Source organism: Haliaeetus leucocephalus, unplaced genomic scaffold, assembly GCF_000737465.1.
Source record: "Haliaeetus leucocephalus isolate CR32 unplaced genomic scaffold, Haliaeetus_leucocephalus-4.0 Scaffold339, whole genome shotgun sequence".
NCBI classification, from domain to species: domain Eukaryota; kingdom Metazoa; phylum Chordata; class Aves; order Accipitriformes; family Accipitridae; genus Haliaeetus; species Haliaeetus leucocephalus.
The window spans coordinates 21637203-21655831 of NW_010972775.1; the positions used below are offsets into that span (position 1 = coordinate 21637203).

The 18629-nt window shown below is 39.5% G+C and overlaps 3 protein-coding genes across 3 annotated transcripts in view; 1 reads left to right on the forward strand and 2 right to left on the reverse strand.

Annotated features, from left to right (window-relative positions):
* Nucleotides 1-241, reverse strand: part of SNAPC5 (small nuclear RNA activating complex, polypeptide 5, 19kDa) — a 1534-nt gene extending 1293 nt beyond the window's left edge. Inside the window, exon 1 of the mRNA XM_010572098.1 lies at nucleotides 1-241. This exon is cut by the window's left edge and continues 10 nt beyond it. Coding sequence (XP_010570400.1) covers nucleotides 1-72 — 72 coding nt within the window. The 5' untranslated portion in view covers nucleotides 73-241.
* A 143-nt stretch (nucleotides 242-384) lies between these two features.
* Nucleotides 385-6337, reverse strand: RPL4 (ribosomal protein L4). Its single transcript, XM_010572100.1, has 10 exons — nucleotides 6232-6337; nucleotides 4559-4730; nucleotides 3602-3708; nucleotides 3031-3169; nucleotides 2374-2498; nucleotides 1851-1980; nucleotides 1261-1417; nucleotides 989-1072; nucleotides 666-786; nucleotides 385-577 (listed from the first exon to the last, which is right to left on the reverse strand). The coding sequence occupies exons 1-10, from the start codon at nucleotides 6232-6234 to the stop codon at nucleotides 464-466; spliced, it is 1152 nt and encodes a 383-aa protein (XP_010570402.1). The 5' UTR covers nucleotides 6235-6337; the 3' UTR covers nucleotides 385-463.
* A 673-nt stretch (nucleotides 6338-7010) lies between these two features.
* ZWILCH (zwilch kinetochore protein) lies at nucleotides 7011-18558 on the forward strand. The gene is made up of 17 exons (XM_010572101.1): nucleotides 7011-7040; nucleotides 8275-8370; nucleotides 8485-8603; nucleotides 9289-9485; nucleotides 9990-10069; nucleotides 10373-10528; nucleotides 10770-10841; nucleotides 11185-11278; nucleotides 12166-12221; nucleotides 13535-13637; nucleotides 14685-14764; nucleotides 14985-15141; nucleotides 16110-16138; nucleotides 16555-16691; nucleotides 16993-17088; nucleotides 17178-17296; nucleotides 17971-18558. The coding sequence occupies exons 2-17, from the start codon at nucleotides 8347-8349 to the stop codon at nucleotides 18060-18062; spliced, it is 1611 nt and encodes a 536-aa protein (XP_010570403.1). The 5' UTR covers nucleotides 7011-7040; nucleotides 8275-8346; the 3' UTR covers nucleotides 18063-18558.
* Nucleotides 18559-18629: the final 71 nt, after the last annotated feature.

Sequence of the window (18629 nt, forward strand, 5' to 3'; positions counted from 1 at the left end):
GTCGTGCAGCGCCGCCTTCACCCGCAGCAGCGTCTCCTCCTCCTTGCGCAGCTCCTGCAGGCGGCTCAGCATCCTCCGCCGCGCGCCCGCCTGCCTCGCGCCGCCGGCGGGTAAGCGGGGAGCGACAGCGCCCCCTGCAGCGCCGGCGGAGGCGGTGAAGGCCGGCCTCCGCCCGACGTCACGCCGCCGCCATTTGCACGTTTCCGGGCAGCAGCTGCCACCGCGCGGCCGCTCAGCGTCACGGCCGCTTTAAAGGGGAAAGAGGAAGGCTTCAAAAAACACGACTGCAAAGACCACCCTCTTTTTTTCCACTCTTTAAAGAGTTTCCGTTTTAAAACCTGCTCGAAAACGCACAACCGCGTCAAAAACATATGACAGCACGGCTCCGTTCCAATAAAATTTATTAGTTGTAAATGCACAGTACAGTTTTCTGCACTCAAACAGATAAAGTACTGCACTGGGTTTATGCTTCGGCCTTGGCCTTTGCAGCAGTCTTGGCTGCGCTCTCTGCCTTGGGCTCCACCGGGACCTTGGCCGCGAGCTTGGCCTTGGCTTTCTTCTCTTCCTTAAGTTTATGCTAAAAAAAGACAAAAAAAGATCATCAGGCATGTAATCTGAAGTACTAAAACCAATTTCAGCTGTAACCGGCTTCTGCGCTCACTCACATTTTGCGCGTGGCGCAGAATGGTGTTGCGTCGCATCGTTTTGGCATAGGGGTTCAGCTTGATCATGATTCTCAGATTCTTCAGTGGATTCTTCTTCAGGACTCTGCGGCGAATCTTCTTCCTGAAAAGAACAGGCATGTATCAAGACCTCATTTCACAACTCAAGTTCTGCTAAATGTTCCCTGAAATCTGGGAAACCGTAATTCCTAGTATTTATACCCAGAAGCTAAAGGAAACCCAGCCCTGTCTGACATCCCAATGCAGAGAGATTTCTGATCTGCTAAAGAGACTGCAGTTCACAGTCGTTAGAGAAAAATCATTACTTTGGAGCACGCAGCGCCTTCTGGATTTCCTGGCTTCTCATGATTCTTCCAATGTCTGTATTGGTCATCTTATGCATTGGCAGGCTGTGGAACAAACATTCATAGGGTAAGTTGGACAATAAAAACCACGGCTAGTTCACTGAAAAGAGGCATTTGGGAAAAAATATTAGTATTCATTTTCCACCTCCAAGCAGAAGCAGCTGTGACTAACGGTTGCTCTCCCAAGCCTGTTTCACCCCGTTCCCTTCTCCCCGACGCTGGGCCGTGCTTACTTATAGTCGCTCTTCAGTGTAGCAGCTTTGCGCCAGGTGCCGTACAAATCATCCAGCTTGCGGAAGGCGCTTTCCGTCCAAATGCAGAAACGCCCGACATGGCCCCCGGGAGCAAGTCTCAGCAGGTTCAGCTTGTTCACGTCGAGAAGAGTAATTCCTAGAGAAAAAAAACAGACAAACCGATCCCTTTGATTGGGAATTAAAATCAAGGAATACAAGACCAAGCAATAAACAGAGGAGACAGTACGCAGAAACAGATAAGGGCTTATTAGCTTTTACACTACAGTTACATACACCTACGTACGAAAACCTATTGAATTTTTGAAACGAATTATCAGCCTTTTTCCAGGAACAGACTTGACAGCCTCATTTTTAACTGCTCCAAACGCAGTTTAGGGTTGGTGTAACATTTGTCATGAATATCCTCAACATCACCGAAACAGGTTCTTAGAAAGAATGCATTAGCTACTTCAGTGAGTCAGAACTTCCACAAAATCATGTGTTTCAGAAACACGGACCAATGAAGTGGAATCTCATCATTCTCAGCAGTGTCCCAACAAAAGAGTAAGTGTGCCCCAAGTTGAAATTACCTGGGATATTCCGGAAAGCTCTAATGATACCGTTGTCCTCGTTGTAGATGATGCAGGGTCCCCTGCGCTGGATGCGACGGCGATTCCTCATTTTACCCTTTCCGGCCCGCATACGCTGGGAGGCATAAACCTATATAAAAATGAAACTTGTGAATATTCAAAATAGTCCAAATCCCACTAGTAAGACACAAGAAAACTGCTTTAGTCAGAACTTCACAATCATCACTGCTTATCTGAAACACGGACCAGTGAGAAGTTCATTCATAAGAGTAAAAAAAAAAAAAAAAAAGGCTATTAACATTAAGCAACACTGAAATGAAGACAACTACATTAGAGTAAAGCAGCGCAGTAAGAAATTTACTTTGCTTAAACTCTTTTTTACAGTTTCTTGTAGTTTTGTTACCAAGGGATTTCTAGCAGCATCAAATCAAAACAGAACCGACTCTTTGGAATTCCTACTGTAACAATGGCAGAGTCAAATAACCTGGGTTTCGCTCTTCAGAACATTCCTGTAGAAACTCACCTTTTTGATGTCATTCCAAGCTTTAAGCTTCTTAAGAAGGAGAACAGCTTCCTTGGTTTTCTTGTAACTCTCAACTTTGTCCTCAACAACCAGAGGAAGTTCTGGAATCTCCTCAATGCGGTGGCCTAGCGAAGATTTTACAAGACACTAAGTTACTCACCGATTTTGGCTGTATGCATGTCTCAGGGTTATTGCCTTGTGTATTCAGAAACGATACAAAATGATAAACAGTGAAAATTAAATTCATCATCTCATAGTCAGGCATAGTAACTACGTGTCTTATGGGTCTGCCTCCAACACTACTTTCTGTAGCTGAGTAAATATTAAGCAAATCTTTGGCTTCCACGAACAGAAATCAAACTGAACTGCCACGTGATTCAAAATCCAATTTCAGTTTCTATAAACTGCACAGACAAGATTCGTGTCAGCAACGCACACAAAAGCACCTCAGTGTCACCCAACTTCCAACACCGTAAAGTACTTTCCCAAGTTGTACATAAGAAGAATACTCCCCTACTGAAGAACAGACTGCCTCTTAAACTCTTTAAAAGAGAATTTAGTTATCCCAGAGAAAGATTTCAAGTAATCACATAGTAACTGATACTGCTCAACGAATGTAAAACCACAGGCAAACATTTCCAGAGACAGAATTCCCACCTTTAGACATGACCAGTGCTGGAAGAGCGGACGCTGCCAGAGCAGAACAGATGGCATAACGCTTTTGAGTTGTATTCACTCTACGGTGCCAGCGCCGCCAAGTCTTGGTTGGGGCAAACATGCGGCCTCCACGACACATCTAGGCATCTACAGTTAAGAACAATCTTTTCGAAGCTTCTTTTTCTAGCGTAACTCTCTAATCCTTGCTCAGTGTTAACTGTTCGTCAACCATCTGTACCAGTATGCTGACAGCAGGCAACTGTCACTGAGCACAGAGTAAGACGCAAATTACGACATCATGGCAAGACTGTATCACGAGATTCAAGATATCCACACTTTTGCAGTGGTGGTGGTGAAATCAATGAAAGCTGCTCTTCATTAATGCAAGTCTGAATTTGCACACAGAAGGTTCTAATGACATGACAAATTACTCAAAGCTGGTGGTCCAGATCACTGTAGGTAGGCATTACCTCAAGCAGAAGATTTCATTTCACATTTAGATACTTAAAAATAATTCTTCTGCTTGACGAGTTCAGTGTACCTGACACAAGCAGCAGCTATGAAAGGATACGTTTCCAAAGGCACCCTGGCCAGAGCGGTGAGTTCCACCACCTCGTACTCGAGGAATACGAGCAACGGCTCTCCCAGTACCCCAAGATTCGGCACTGGTCTGATGACCTGGAACAGAACAATTAATTCAGACACTGACAGCACTGCAATTTTCCCAAAGTCACAGATATGCGGAATTCAAGAGCACCAATCAGAACTTCCACTGTTATCATGTGTTTCAGAAACACGGACCAATGAAGTGGAATCTCATCATTTCAGCAAAACAAATCCTGATCAGGTAAATTAACTCTTACCATATTAAGGATCTGCTTAGGTCAGAATCAAGTATGTTAACATGCTCATTTCTAAGCTTGATCCTCAATTTGGAGGTCTGAATTGGCACTGCTGTTCCTCGTGGGTTAAAATGTTTATGTGAAACACCCATCAGAAATAAACTTGAAAATGCATGTTCCTAGCACAAATTTCTTGGGAAGCCGAAGCTGTTTGCACCTACAAGCTTCTGAAGCAACTCTAACAAATGCCCATTTGCATAGGTTTCTTCTTGGCAAACGCCTCAGGTAAGTCTCATGTGGTCAACATGGAGCAGGGATTATAAAGTAGTTTTTCATCACAGTTTTGTGCCTGATACACTTTCAGATATTCTGTGTTCTTCTTGCAAAGAATGTAGATTCCACTCGAGGACCTAGGCGCCATGATACTTTCAGTAATATACATTTCAGGTTAGACCCCAGAGGACTCCAAAACTTTTACAACACCTTGCTGTTCTTCCCAAAAATAAAAAAGTGATATTTTACAAAATTTAAAATCACATTGTTAATAACCAGAACAGTTACCTTGCCTTCTACATGGAATCCCACTGAACAGTGCTTCTCTTCTTTCAATTCTAAATTTGTTTCCATTTTAGCCCACCTATATTAAAGTCAAAAGCATTTCTGTCCATTTTGTGGAACAGCCATACCTGCAAGTTCACTGACAGCGTAGGGCTGCCTGTTGTTCTTGCGCAAATTGGTGTGAACGAAGTTCACAACATCGGGGCGAATGGGAGCCTTGAACACAGCAGGCAAGGTGACATTTTTGCCTGATGCTTCCCCCTTCTCAGAGTAGACTGATATTAACGGTCGAGCACAAGCCTGAAAAATAAAAAGGAAAAACTCTTAAGCACAAGTTAAGTAAATTGCTAGCATTCAAATTCTTCAAATATTGCTCAGAATGAAGGGGTCTTCAACTCAACAGTGCCAGCTTGCTGACAGCAGGCAACTGTCACTGAACACTGGATAAGACGCAAATTACATCATCATAGCAATACTTTTCACGTAAAATAGTGCTCCACAGCACAATCCACATTCAGAAAACTATACCTGAGGTTTGAAATTCAATAGATTTCCAAGTCACTCGGGTAAAATTAATCTAGAATTGAATCTCTGGGCTTTTTAGTAACACCTTCTAAACTACTTCCCATTTACTATTAAGAAAGCCTATATAAAGCCCACCTGTGTTTATTCGGTTAACCAAAAGCTTGTTATTTAGATTATGTTTAACAGTTGAAATGCTGCAACCAACTTCTCTAATATAGTACACAGACTCACAATGACTACAAGCAATCGAACTTAGCATCAGAGTGAATTCTGTGTTTAGTTTGGGCCCTCTGAACAATCCCTGGTGCCTCAAAATTTGTGAGGTGAAAAATTCAACTGCTAGCAGCACCAGCTTCCTTTCAAAAAGCTGAAAAGACATCCAATAATATCTTTCCGGTCTGAACAACACCCTTTAAAAAAGAATCTTTTAGCACTACACTGTATTTGTTATTTATTAAATAGCTCATGGCAGTAGTACAGGCAAAGCATGTTCCTTCCCTTTCCTCTCCGCAATTCATTTTAGAGGTATTGAAAATACTAAATAACTCAAAACTAAGCAGCTAATCGCAACGAAAGCGCTATCTGTGTATCTAACACTCGTTACTAGCAAGGCACTGACTCCCGGAGTTAGTGCAGACACCCCAACACAAGCAAGCAACAAACTTGATCAGGGTGAAGGAACCAGAACACAATCTGAATTGTATTAGCAAGAAAAGTTGTTCATTCGCAACCTGGTTCCAGACCTCCTTCACGGCCTCTTAAAGCCTGTTTCGAAATAACAGGTTAGGAAAAAAACCCACCCAAAACCAGGAATGGGTTTTACAGAAACCATTCTTCCACTCTAAGTGGGCTCAAAAGCTTCCATGTGGCTTTGTTTCGCTTTAGAGAAATACATGAGAAACATAAAAAGGCCCTGCCAGAAGGCGATGCGGGCCCCGTCTCCCATACTGCCCGAAGAAAGGGCGACTTCCAGAGGATCAAGCCAACCTCTCGGCCACGACCCCCTCTGCGGCCCGCCCCGGCGCCTCTTCAGCCCGCCCGCCCGCCAGCCGCCCGGCACGGCCTTCCCACACGGGTTCCACGCGGCAGGCCGAGCGCTGAGGGCTCCAAAATGGCGGCCGGCCGCCCGCCCCACGCCTCCAGCCCTCGGGCTTGCCCGCGGCACGCCTCTGCCCGCCGGGACTGGCTCCTACCAGCTTAGACCCACTACCCACCCCGGCCCACCGACGGCCCCAGCCCCTCTGGGGCCGCTGGGCTCCCGCGACCCGCTCCTCACCATGGTGGCGGCGGCGGAGCGTCTCGTGCTCCCGCCCGTCTCCGCCGCAGCCCCAACCGGAAAAGGAAGGACTCGTTACTCTCTCTTCACTACAAGCGACCTCCTTCCGCACCCTGCCCACCGCCTACTGCCGCGCCGGCCGGCCGGTCGGCTCCTGACCCCAGCCCGCTCCGAGCCCCTTCGCCTACGCCGCGACGGGCGGTGCCGAGGCCTCTCCCTCCGGGCGCCTCGGTCGCGCTCAGCCGCCTCCCAAACCGGGGGACTCTTTTCTGGCGGAGGGATTCGGCGTGACGGGTCATCCGGTCTCACAGAAATTATAAAATTTTTAAGGCTTTTTTTTTTTTTCCACGGGGAGGCGCGCGGCGCAAATAAATATAAATAAAACCCACCCCTGGGGGGTGAAGATAATATTTTTTGGTCTTCCTTAGGCAGACCTCCCCGGATGTAGCGCCGGGGGGGGCGGGAGAGGCGCGCTGTTCGGTTTGCGGCGGGCGGTGATGGCCGCGGAGCGGCGGCGGCGGGCGGCTGCCGAGCTGTACAGCCGCCTCCTCCGGTGGGTCTCGGCCCCCCGCGGGCGCGGGACGGCGTCTGCCTGCCTTGAGGGGTCGCTCTGCTGAGGGAGGGTGGCTGGGGCGGGGGTGCCGAGCGGGGCCCCGGCTTGTGGGGAGGCTGCTGAGGCTCTGCAGTTAAGCTTACTGTTTAATGAGGAATGAAGAGGAAAAAACTTTATGTAGCTTAACTTTTTATTTTCTTTCAGAATATATGAAGAAGGAAGGGAAAGTACGCCCGAACACCCCTGTCTCTTTGAGGTAAATACATATGTGAAAATACAGTCACATAACCTGAGTCTGTATGTTTAAAACGCGCAGGCACTGATCAACAGCTGAGATATGTGCGGGGATATCACGTCAAAAGAAAAGTTCACCTCAGCAATACCTGTTTAGATCTACTTTTACCTCAGGACAGAGAAGCAGACCTGGGTATCAGAGTGCCGCCTTCCCGGGGCCAGCGCCAGCCTTCACCTCCCCCCTCATACCTGCATTCCACCTGATTTTTTGCACCTGTTAACAGTTGACTTGTTTAAAATGGTTGTAAGGATCAAGTACAGGCGAGAGCCTTATGGGGTGGGGGTCGTGTGAAGTGCAGAAGGTGGGTGAGACCGTATGGGGCTGCTGGGAGGGGAGGAAAGAGCTGCCACAGCAGCTGCCCTTCTCGGCAGCAGTCTGACTGTGGTCAGGTAGTATTTTTATGCTTCAAACTTGCAGTCTCTAATGGCACGTGTTTTATCTAAGTACTTTTATGGGGAGTGGGATATGTGTGTGAAAATAGCAATTGTTTCTAATGGCTTTTGGAACATAGGAAAGGCTGGAGGAAAATCTCTGGTGCTATTTAGCTGTACTAATCTTGGGATTTACAGAAGTTTGATAGTAGTTTGAAAATAAAATCAGGTGATTATTTAAATATACTGTAATGTGAAAAACAGACTAGATATGAAGAATCAAGCAATACTTCTCTGTGAGTGTGGAAAAGCCTAAGTAAAGATTGATATTCTTTCATTCTCGAGAACAGGCTTGAGTTATTTTCTGTCTCCAAACAGCATTTAGAGCTCTCACAAGACATTCAGAGATGTGATCAATTGATATTTAATGTTACTTTAAACGTGGTCTCCATCTCAAGGATATCTGGTGACTGTAGTTGCTAATTGACAGCAATGATCCCTCATATCTTGGATTATCTGAAGCTTTGTTCATCGAACCAAACTTGCAGTTTCTCATAGAATCAACCTGTTAAAGATTCAGTTTTCTATGTTGGTTAGTTGAAAGTTGTTGCGTTGTCACAGTTGGTTTGATTCCACCTATGGCATGCAGTAACTGTTCTCCTGAAGTAAGAAAGCCTTAGATTTGTGAGTGGTTGCAATAGGGTTGGAAAACAGTTTGTGGAATTAGTTAATTTTGCAATTTCTGGTACAAAAAATTGCTGAAATGCAGCATTTATATGTCGTGTATTAAAAAGTTTTTAATTTTTTTTTTTTTTTTTAACCAGACTGATGTAGAGATCTGTTTGATTGGTGGTAGTCGCAAAAGTCCCATTGAAAGATTTTGGAATGGCAACAATATGATATATATTTTGCAGAAAGCAGTAAGTGTATATCTTAGTTGTTAATTTTTTAAATGTACTCTAGGCTTTTGAATTCCCATCACATATTTTCACATACCTTGCATTTTTTGACTTACCTATGCATTTCTCTAAAAGAGACACACTGAAGAAAGTGATGCAATGGAAAACTCAAAACCAGATGATGCTATTTATGGCTCTGAGCTTTTACCAAAGGAGAGTTCTGGACCAGTGGCTCTTTCTGTTAGAAGAGCAAAGTAAGTGTCAAAGGTCTGCCTACCCTTTTCAATGTAATTTTCCTTTGCAACTTTTGTGTCTCTTCCTAATATTCAGAACCTGTATTATTTTCAGTCCCCCAAAATTAAATTACTCATTAGTGTAGTGAGGCGATATGACCGTTTTTCATCCTGCAAAATGGCCTCCCCTGGTTAAAAGTGTTCCTAACAAAGTAGCTAAAGTCAAGGTACTGGAAAAGCACTTAAGCTGTGCCATTAGATTAATGGGACTGTCTGGGTGCAGGTGAGCAAAGAAAGCTTACTAAGACTTCAATGCTTGTTTTTGTAAGGCTTCTGTAAAAAAAAAAAAAAATCTGATTGGGGTCATTGGCTGTTATTAAAATACCAAGGCATGGTACCAAAACATGGCGACTAGTTTAACTTACCCTTTTAATATGCTTAAAATGTAAAATTCAATTATGCTTTTAGAATCTTTAAATTAAGATATTATATGAAATATATCTCAGTTATGATATCTTACTTCTTTCTTTGTGACTTCCTTGTTCTACCTGTAAAAAGAGGATTATAATACTGTATTCTTTTTGTAAAATGATTTGATGTCTGCTAATGAAGCATGGTAGATAGGAGTTAAGTTTTATGTAAGGGATAGATTTAGCTACACTTGCTGGCATCTTTTTTTTTTTTTTTTTCCTGTTCATACTTCTAGGCAGTTGATTTCCTTATATACAATGGTCCAAAATCCAAATATGACCCACTTGAACATAAGTGACCTGGTTGTGCTTCCTCCTCTCTGGATAAGGTGTGACGGTTCTGATCCTGAACATACTTGTTGGCTTGGAGCTGAGCCTCTCAAAGCTGGAAACAAAATTACAGGGATCAATTTTTATATGGTTACATGTGATGGTAAGGTTATATGTTACCCATAAAATTAAATAAGAAGGCTTAAAAATGTGGGAATATTGATGTAGCCATGCTATCTTTGTCCTTTGTGTGATGTTGGCTTGGTACTGCTCTATATTCCTTGTTTTAAAAAACGAGGGGGGGTGGGAGGGGAAGAGAGAGAAAAGAAAAATGTTTTTAACCCATGCTGTGTGGGGGCAATAACTTTTTAATGCACTTAATGCAACAGTATCTGTGCAGGTCCACCTTCACTCAGGTGCAATAACTTAGCAAATTTAAATTGCTACCATTCAACTCCTTATACAAGCACTGACTCTTACTAAACATTTATATGTTAACACCAGCTCTTATTATCAATAGGACAAATACAAGAAGAATGCCTGCTTTCTAAAGGACAATATGAGTTGTACTTGACCAAATGGAGTATTTGAGAATTAATTTTAAGTGCCAAATTTGAATTGTGTCAAATGATTTTTTTTTTTGATTCTTACTTTTTTCCCTTCCTAGGTCCTACAGCTGATAAAACCTATTTTGCAAACTTGGAAGAGCTCAAAATGGCACATAAAATGAAGCATCATTCATCTATTGTAGGTTTTTACAGTCTGTCATGTCTTCAATCTAAGTTTAAAAACTCTGGGTTTGGATTTACGATACTGGTTTTGGGGTACTTTATAGATTCTACTTAGAAACTCACCTTAGTGTGATTCTATAGTATAATAGTCCCTTTTGAAGTAACATTTGAGTTCCCTATGTTGTAATGCATTTGTCTGATATTAGCCCTTTTTGTGTGTGTGTGTGGAATGCTTTTAAAATTATTTTGCATGCATACAAAACAATGAATGTTGTGGTTTTGTTCGTTGTTTTTTTTTTTTTTAATCTGTTTATTCTAGGTGGTGACAAAAGGATTTGCTCAGTATGAACTTATTAGAGCTGCTGTAATAGAGGACACTATTGTAGAATCTGAAAGCAATATATATGTTGATATTACATGGAATACTGTAGATAAGATTCTGGAGACACCCCCACTAGTTTCAGCTGCCACACTGGTAAGTCAAGAGGGAAAAAGCAAACAAACCCAAACTCTTTCCACAGTTTACATCATGAGTAGTGTAAAGGATAGAAAATTAGTTTGACTCGTGACATTTGTATTTATTGTTCTGTATATAAGCAACACAATGTGTTCATAATCTAAATTATAAATTATGCTAATATGCATTTCACTTATGAAAATTTTAGGACACTTGATTTCTAAAGTTTGAAACTGACATAAACTTCTGGAACTTTCAGAATATTACACTGGAGTCTGGGGACCCCAGAAGTCCTGTATATCAGCTATATAGAGAACTGCAGTTTCTCCTTGTAAGTATAAGTGAAGAATTCCAATTTCAGATTTACATGGAATGGTGATTTTATGTGTTAATAATTTACTTTATTTAAAACTTCATCAGATGTTTCAAAGATAACTTTAAGCTTTTATTTTAGAATAAAATTTGAGTTCAGTTTTAGGAATCTTAAATACAAGGAGAACAAAAGCTTATGAATGCCAAAGCCAGGAAATTCAAGAAGTTTCTAAATTCATGGTTAGCTGTACAGAGAGAGATGTATGATTCTTGGAGAAGTTAACAACATTTTGAAGTATGACACATGCAGAACCTCAAATAAGAACTGATTTGTGTTGTTTTGATTTTCATGCTGCCTTTAGGCTTTGGCCGAAGGTTTGAAGACCAGTGTGACTGAGTGGCCTGAGCCATTAGAGTCTGAATCAGCTGTTGAACTGGTCCAGGAATTTCTCACTGGTAATTGCTGCTTGTTACATGTGGAGAGAGGGATGTCACCTTTCACAGAAATAAAAGGAAATTCCACATACAATTTTTAAAGTATTTGGTTTAGAGATGTTAATTTCTATGCTATAACTACCTGCAGAAAGTAGTTAAATAGGTTAGTCAGTACATCACTGTCATTTTTCTTTGTCCTAATATCTTGAATAAAAGTAATAATTGTTTCTTTATAAAATGACACAAATATGTTTAAAAAGCAGTTGAGAGAGTTCTGGATGCATCTTTCAAGTTTTGACATGCACATGAACTTCTAAACATGCTAAGTGTCTCTTTGGTGATGGAAAACGATCCTTTGATGACATCTTAAAATGAAGCATCCAAAATTACTGATTCCTTCTGAAAACTGCTGTGAAGAGTATGTGTCCTGTCAGAAGTTTAAGATATTAGGAAACAAATCTAAAAAGAGAATCAGATGTAGGAATGCATGAAGGAATTTTCAAATGCAACTGTAAATTTTTTTTTAGGTTGTAGATACAACTTGTTCAAAACATAAATCAGACAAAAACTCTCTCTGACAAATCCATGTGGAAGAAAACCAGAGACACTTATTGGACCACCTTCTGCCCCTTACTGCCTCCACACTGGAACTTAAGTTTGTACTTAGATAATAGAATGTAGTAAAGTTATATGGGGAAAACATATAGCTTATAATAAAAAATGTTAAGAAATTATCTTTTCAGACTACATCCTTACTCAGTAAAAACAATTTTAAAATGGATAAATTCTGTCTATTAGCCATCTGGGCAGTGTATTTGTCAATTATGATGTGCCTGGGGATTTATACAATTGGTTTGATGATTTTTTTTTTTCCCATAGCAGTGAAATTTATTTTTCTCCTCTGCTAGATTTAAAGAAGAAGCTGGATGGATATTGTATATCTGGAAGCAAGAATGAAACAGAGGTATATGCCATTTCCTTCCAATTGCTTTGTCATCTTGTTTCCCTTATAACTGTAGCTATTTCAAGTTTTGAATTGTGTATTATTTATGTACATATGTAAATACATAGACACAGAGATGTAAAGATAGATCTCTTGCTTTCTGTTTCTGCTGTGTAAAAATAATGGAAGAAGGCTTTACAGGCAAAATTAGGAATTCTATAGCTATCCTCTAATAGAAAGTCTATTAATTTTTACCTTCAGAAAACCTCCTTGGTTTTTTATTCTGAATGGTCTACCACTGTCCATGATACATATTTTTTATATAACTCAGTGGTGTGGAGCTATTTTGCTTTGCTTCTTTCCCTTCCTTTTCACTACCAAAAGCTTGCGACTGTGTAACTGTATTGTATCAGCTGCAATCCCACTCCCTTGTCTTAACTGTTGTCTGTCATCTCATAAAGCTATCAATCTCATGATGACCTAGTTTCTTCCAGGAGTTCTGACCTTTGTGCCATTGCATTCTATCATTAATTTGCTTTTCTTGCCTAATTTAATGATTTGGGGCCAACTTAATGGTATCAATTGGATATCTGTCCTATTTATCTAGAGGTTTATGATATTCTAAGGCAATGGAGAAATTCAAATTATAAAAATGTCTTCAGTTATACTAACATTTTTTCCCCTTTCAGCCTACAAGGAAAGGTTTGCATCTTTTTCCTATTGAGAGGGAAGCTGCATTTTGTTGATAAGCTAAAAATATAATGATTTCTGTATCAGCTAAACCAAAAATATTCAGGATCAGGATAACAGAAGTATAGTTCTCTGCTCTGAGAATCTATGTATGTATTAATTTTGGCATCCCAGGACACTGCTAGGTATACATACAGTTATTTAGACATCTGTGAGTTCAGTGTAGCGTAGGTCATATTCTGAGTTAGTACTTACTGGACTGTATTCTTGCTATTTACTAATGCTCCGTGCATCGTGCCATTGTAAGGTGAAAAGAACCATCTTGAGCTAAGGAGTTGGATTTTACTAGATAATCTGGTTGAGCTTTACTTGGCTATGATCAAAAGTCTTTCTGATAGTAGGCTTCACTTCCTGGTCCAAAGCTAGCAATTATCCAGTGTGATAATTCTGAAAAGAATTAGTCTCACTTTTAAATAAAAATAGGCTTCCAAATTACTATGCACTAGTAGTTTCTCTGAAGTAGTTTCCCTGGAAAAGGGGAAAAATTAGTGATGCACCCAATTCTGATCTCGAGAAAATTCTAATTCATAAGGTCTTTGAATCTTAGGCATCCTTTTTTACTTAAGACAAACAAACTCTTTCAGAAAATCAAATGTGACACAGCTGCAGTGGACAGTTCAATAAAATCAATCTTCAGTGAGCGAGGAGACCTGGATTTTGCTGAACAATTATGGTGCAAAATGAGAAGTAAGTGTATTGTGGGTTTTTGCCCCCCTCAATTCTATTCTCTGTATCTACTATACTGTATTGCTTTCTCAGTGAGATGAATATAAATTTCTCTGAGTTTTAAGGACTGACTGATCAGCTCTTCAGAAAATTATCAGCAGGCTTTTTCTAGAAGAGCTAATTTTAGGTATGTAAGATGATATACTTTCTTATGACATATAAAGGTAGACCAACATCTAGCAGGAGATACTATATTTCATTTTATTTGGTTGTAAAAGGTACTAAACAATCAGTAGTACTCATGTGCTCTAAAACTGAAAACTTTATAAAATTTTTGTCTTTCTAGATCTGAACGACAATTTTTAAGTTGATAAAGCTGCATACAAACATTTTCATTCTTGTAATACCACTCACAGTCCTTCAGTAAAATGCATTTTTATTTAATACTATTTTTTCAGATTACTAATTAACTTTTGTTAAGCTGTTCCAGAGATTATAACAACTCCTTTGTGTTTGAGGGATGGAGTTATGCAACTTTTAAATCCCTTTCATTCCTATTAGTGCAACCACTGTTGTGTTTGAATTGAAACTAGATAGCAAAAATGTACTGTGGTGACTGCAATCTATCCTGCTTCAGGGCAGTGTCAGCTGCACAATGTGTGGAGGCTTGTTTCTTGCTTAGGAAGCAGTTAGTTGAATAAATGGATACTAATAGTTCATATTGTAGATAGAAGCTGTTCAGTTAAATTTAAAAAATGTGTTGAGTTTCAGTGTACATAGAGAGAATGTAGCCAAAATGTATTACATGACAACCTGCTTCTGCCATGTGCTGTTCTCTAACAGTCATATGCAGTTCAGTGGTCTCTTGATTATTGTTTCTTTAGAATAATCCTTTTTAAAGTCATCATACGACAAACTTAACAAAAAGCAGTGTAATCTGTCATTTCAGCTATCATTCTTTACATGAGGAGTTTCATTCTTGCAAGTATGTGTTGGCCTGTTAATGATTTAACAGCTAGAGAGAGAGCCTGGATTGATAAAGAAAACATTGCATTTTTTTTTCTTAAGGTGTCAGTTCCTATCAGGAGTTGATAGAATGTTTCACACTGGTCATAAAATCTCTGGAACATGGTGAGATACAGCCATGGGTATGTATTTGTATTTCACAATGAATGTTAAAATTTTGAGTTGTTTGAAGTAGAATATAGTTCTTGTCACTTAACTGCCCCTCATTTCTGTGTTGTATTGTTTTTTAAATTACTTTCATGTGTCACAGTTTGCCTCTGTTTCCATGGTGCTGTACTTCTAAACAACGGTTATGATGTTTTGTACACTGTTACATCACAAGAAATCTTTTCTAATTTTTAGATTCATCAAGGGAGTAGCAGTTTGCTAAGTAAATTGATTCAACAGTCTTATCATGGAAAGATAGAGGTTGTTTCCCTCAGTGGCATCATTCCAATTCAAATGCTCTTGGAGATTGGTTTGGATAAGATGAAGAAGGATTATGTCAGTTTTTTCATAGGTAAGTCTGGTATCTGTGAACGTTATTAGAAATTCAAGAGAAAAGGTATTCCATGCAGAAAATAATTATGATTTTGGAAACCTTGATCTCACTTCTGCTCCCATCTGCTGAAGTGCTGTTTCCAGCCTCCTTAGTAATTCTACTTTTCAGTTGTATATGGTTTCAGAATTAAAAAAATTAAATATAGCTTGCATAACCATGTATTTCTCTTTCAATTTGAAAAAAAGACTTTAGGTTGAACTTCAAGTAAAATAAATACCAGATTTATATAACTGTGGACTGTTTTATTTTCTTATCAGTTTGCTGTAGGTGAGAGAAATAAGACCCTTACGGTCTTTCTGTCTTTTTCCTTATGGTCTACATGGCTTAAAAGGAAATCAGGCAATGGTATTTATATGTAATAGCTGTGTTTGTACAGTCTGTAGTATTTAGAAAGGTATTTTTGATTATTCTTATATATTATAGTGGAAACAAGCTGGGGTGGAAAGATTTTTGTAAAGTACACTTTTTCTTGAAATGGTTGTGGCTTTGTTTTCAGTATTATAGCTTTATTTTCTTTCTGAATCTGTGGGAGGAGGGGTTTGTGTTTTACCATTGTTGCTACCCATTTCCTTTTCCTTCATCTCTTAGTTTCTTTTTTGCTTTGTCATCCTGTTTTCATTCTTTGTTTCAGTTGCTTTTTTATTATGTCCCAAGGAGGGTGGTTGTCTCAAAGTATGCAGTAGGGTTCTTCATTGTGCAGCCTTGGTAATAAATAAAATAATGCCTCTACCATGCCACTTTACGGGGTTTTTTTTCTCTTTTTGAATGAGTAATCATGTCAATAAATAACATCACTGTCCTAGTGACTTTGTGCTTTTCTTTAGTAGAATTTCCTGTTTGATTACCTGAATGTTGCTTATATTTCATCTGACACTATGTAGTAAATTTTAATTATTTCCCCCCCCCCTCCCCCGTTCATTTCACAGGCCAGGAACTTGCAACATTAACCTACTTGGTGAGATGTGGGGGTTTTTGTGGTTTGGTTTTGGTTTTCTTTTTGTTTGGTTGGGGGTTTTTTTCCACTTCTGAAAGCAGTATAAAGTAGAGGACACTTAGCTGATGGTGGGAGGCAAGTCATATCATTCCTATAAGCTGAGAAACTGAATTGCAAATCGTGAGGATGGAACAATATACTGCAGAAATGTCATTATGTTGTTTCCCTATTCGTATATTATTTCCTAGGTATCTGATATGGGTCACTGTCAGGCAGGACAGTGAATCTTTGTTCATACTTTGTTCTGACTCTGCTGGGTCATTAAAATTTTGGCTTCTCAAAAGAAATGGGAAAATTATTTTAGTATACTGAGGATGTGTTGTGTGTCTGTAGAAACTGAGTGTCTAGTTAAGAGCAGAAGCTGTTTGCTGTTCCAGGATTACTTCATTTCCACATCAGTAGATCTACAAGAACAAGTTCATCGTGTTCAAAAGCTTCACCATATGCTGGAAATAATGGTCAGCTGCACAGTCTTACTTCAGTTTAAACATGAGAACCTCTTCCCTTTGACACAGTAATATTTCATTTTTACTTCTTGCTCTTCAAATTACAATAACAAGTAGATTCTCTTTGACAGTTGTAAAGAAACTCTTAAAAACAAACAAACAAACAAACCAGTTCTCCCTAATGTTGATGATAGTGGGACTGCAGAATTAGCAGTTGGATCTTCCTGCTAAATTTTGCTTTGTGACTAAAATTAAAAACCAAAGGAAATCATAAAATATGAAAGCATAGTTAATTTTGCACAAAGTTTATGCAGTATTGCACAAGCATTTCTCCAAAGAAAGTTAGTAACTAGTTGTTTCTTTTTGTAGAATTTGCATGAAGTATTATAAGGAAAATCCTCTAAATGAGAAGCATGTGTTTCAACTGCCAATCAGACCAGCACTTGTCAAGAAGTTCTATCAAAAGTAAGAGAATCTTCAATCTTTGCAGCACTAAAATTCAGATGTCACTGAACACCTGACTGAATTTTGACATTTCTTGTTTATTCTATCAGTGATCACCCAGAAATATGGAAGGTGGACATAAGTAGTGGGCATGGACAGAAGGAGGTTAAAACAACATGGCAAGTTAGTACTAATCCTCCAGTTAAACATATGACATCAAACAATACAGGTAAGGAATATTTGTGGTGACGTGAAATAATGGAAGTACACAGTTCTAATAAATTCAGTTTTTATACTGGGTTCAGTGGATCTGAACTTTCTTGTATCTTCAGCAAAAGCAAAACAATGCTTTGGTTTTTATTAAAAGGGTGAGATGGTATTCATAGAATGTCAAAGATTTTCACAAAGTGGTGACTTTCCGCCTTCTCACCTTTGAGTTAGGTTTTTAGAGTTAAAATGACAGAATAGTTCCAAATATGAAATGACTGTTAAATAGTCTACAGAATACCTTATAACTTATTTCTAAAATCTTTGCCAGTGTGTCTGAGAATGGGTTTGAAGAGAAATTTACCTGTTACTGAATGCTGGTCTCTAGTCAGAGAAGCAAGCAGGTGCTAAGGTGAGAAGACATGCCTTGCTGCAATCAAATGTAGAACAAGTGAAAAAGCATGAGAATGGGGAAGAATTAAGCATAAAGACTGAGTATAGAAATAATTTGCCTTTTTGGCATGAGGTGTGATGCTTTGGTAAAGCTTTCCTGTCATTCTCAGTTTTTGTCATGAAGTGCTCCTTTCAGTAAAACTGAAGTTTTGAAACCAGTTCTTGAAGCTGTTACGTGAACTAATCTCTACAATTTCTCTTTCCAAGAACAGTGACTAATCACATCTTCTTTTGTCTATGCAGGTCTCTTTTCTGATTCTACAGTTAATGGAAGCAGTGAAGAAAGAATGTATTTTATTACAATGGCTAAGTGCAGTCAGGTGCATTTCACATAAATGCATGTTACTTTACAGGCAGGCACTTGAAAGGTACAGTAAAGGGGAAAGTTGAGTATTATCTGTGTTCCAACAGTATATTTAGAAATGCTGTATGATTTGAAGAACAGTACATCTTACCTAGTTATTTGCTTTAGTGTGCTTGAAGTGTGACGTACACAGCCATAATTCATGTGTACGCATCTAGTTTGTTTATAAATGTTGTGCAATTATGAATGTACAGTATAATTATTTTGAAAATATAGTAGATATTTTTGTTTGTGTATTTACAAACATTCAATAAAGTACTGCACTTTGGGGTTTTAAATTTTATTTTTATTCATTAAGAATGCAATCAGACACTGTTCAAAATGTGAATTAGCTTAACCCAACAAAACAAGCAATACTGTAATGTTTTCCTGGTTGTCAAGTGACATTTCATCATCCAGATATATTTGGAAAGCTGTTCATCCAGGACATTGTGAATATCTGACAATTTGATTTTCTTTGCCTCCATGTTTATGTTTTGGAATATTCTTGCATATACTTCTCTCTCTTCTTCAGATTCATTTTTTCTCTCAGTGCAAA

Coding starts and splice junctions, on each gene's coding strand:
- RPL4 (XM_010572100.1), bottom strand. Junction 3,170..3,601: donor GCCAGGGTGCCTTTGGAAAC/GTATCCTTTCAT, acceptor GTAGATGCCTAG/ATGTGTCGTGGAGGCCGCAT. Junction 1,073..1,260: donor ACACTGAAGAGCGACTATAA/GTAAGCACGGCC, acceptor TTTGTTCCACAG/CCTGCCAATGCATAAGATGA.
- ZWILCH (XM_010572101.1), top strand. CDS start 8,347: ATGATATATATTTTGCAGAAAGCA. Junction 11,279..12,165: donor GGTCCAGGAATTTCTCACTG/GTAATTGCTGCT, acceptor CTCCTCTGCTAG/ATTTAAAGAAGAAGCTGGAT. Junction 15,142..16,109: donor TTATGTCAGTTTTTTCATAG/GTAAGTCTGGTA, acceptor TTCATTTCACAG/GCCAGGAACTTGCAACATTA.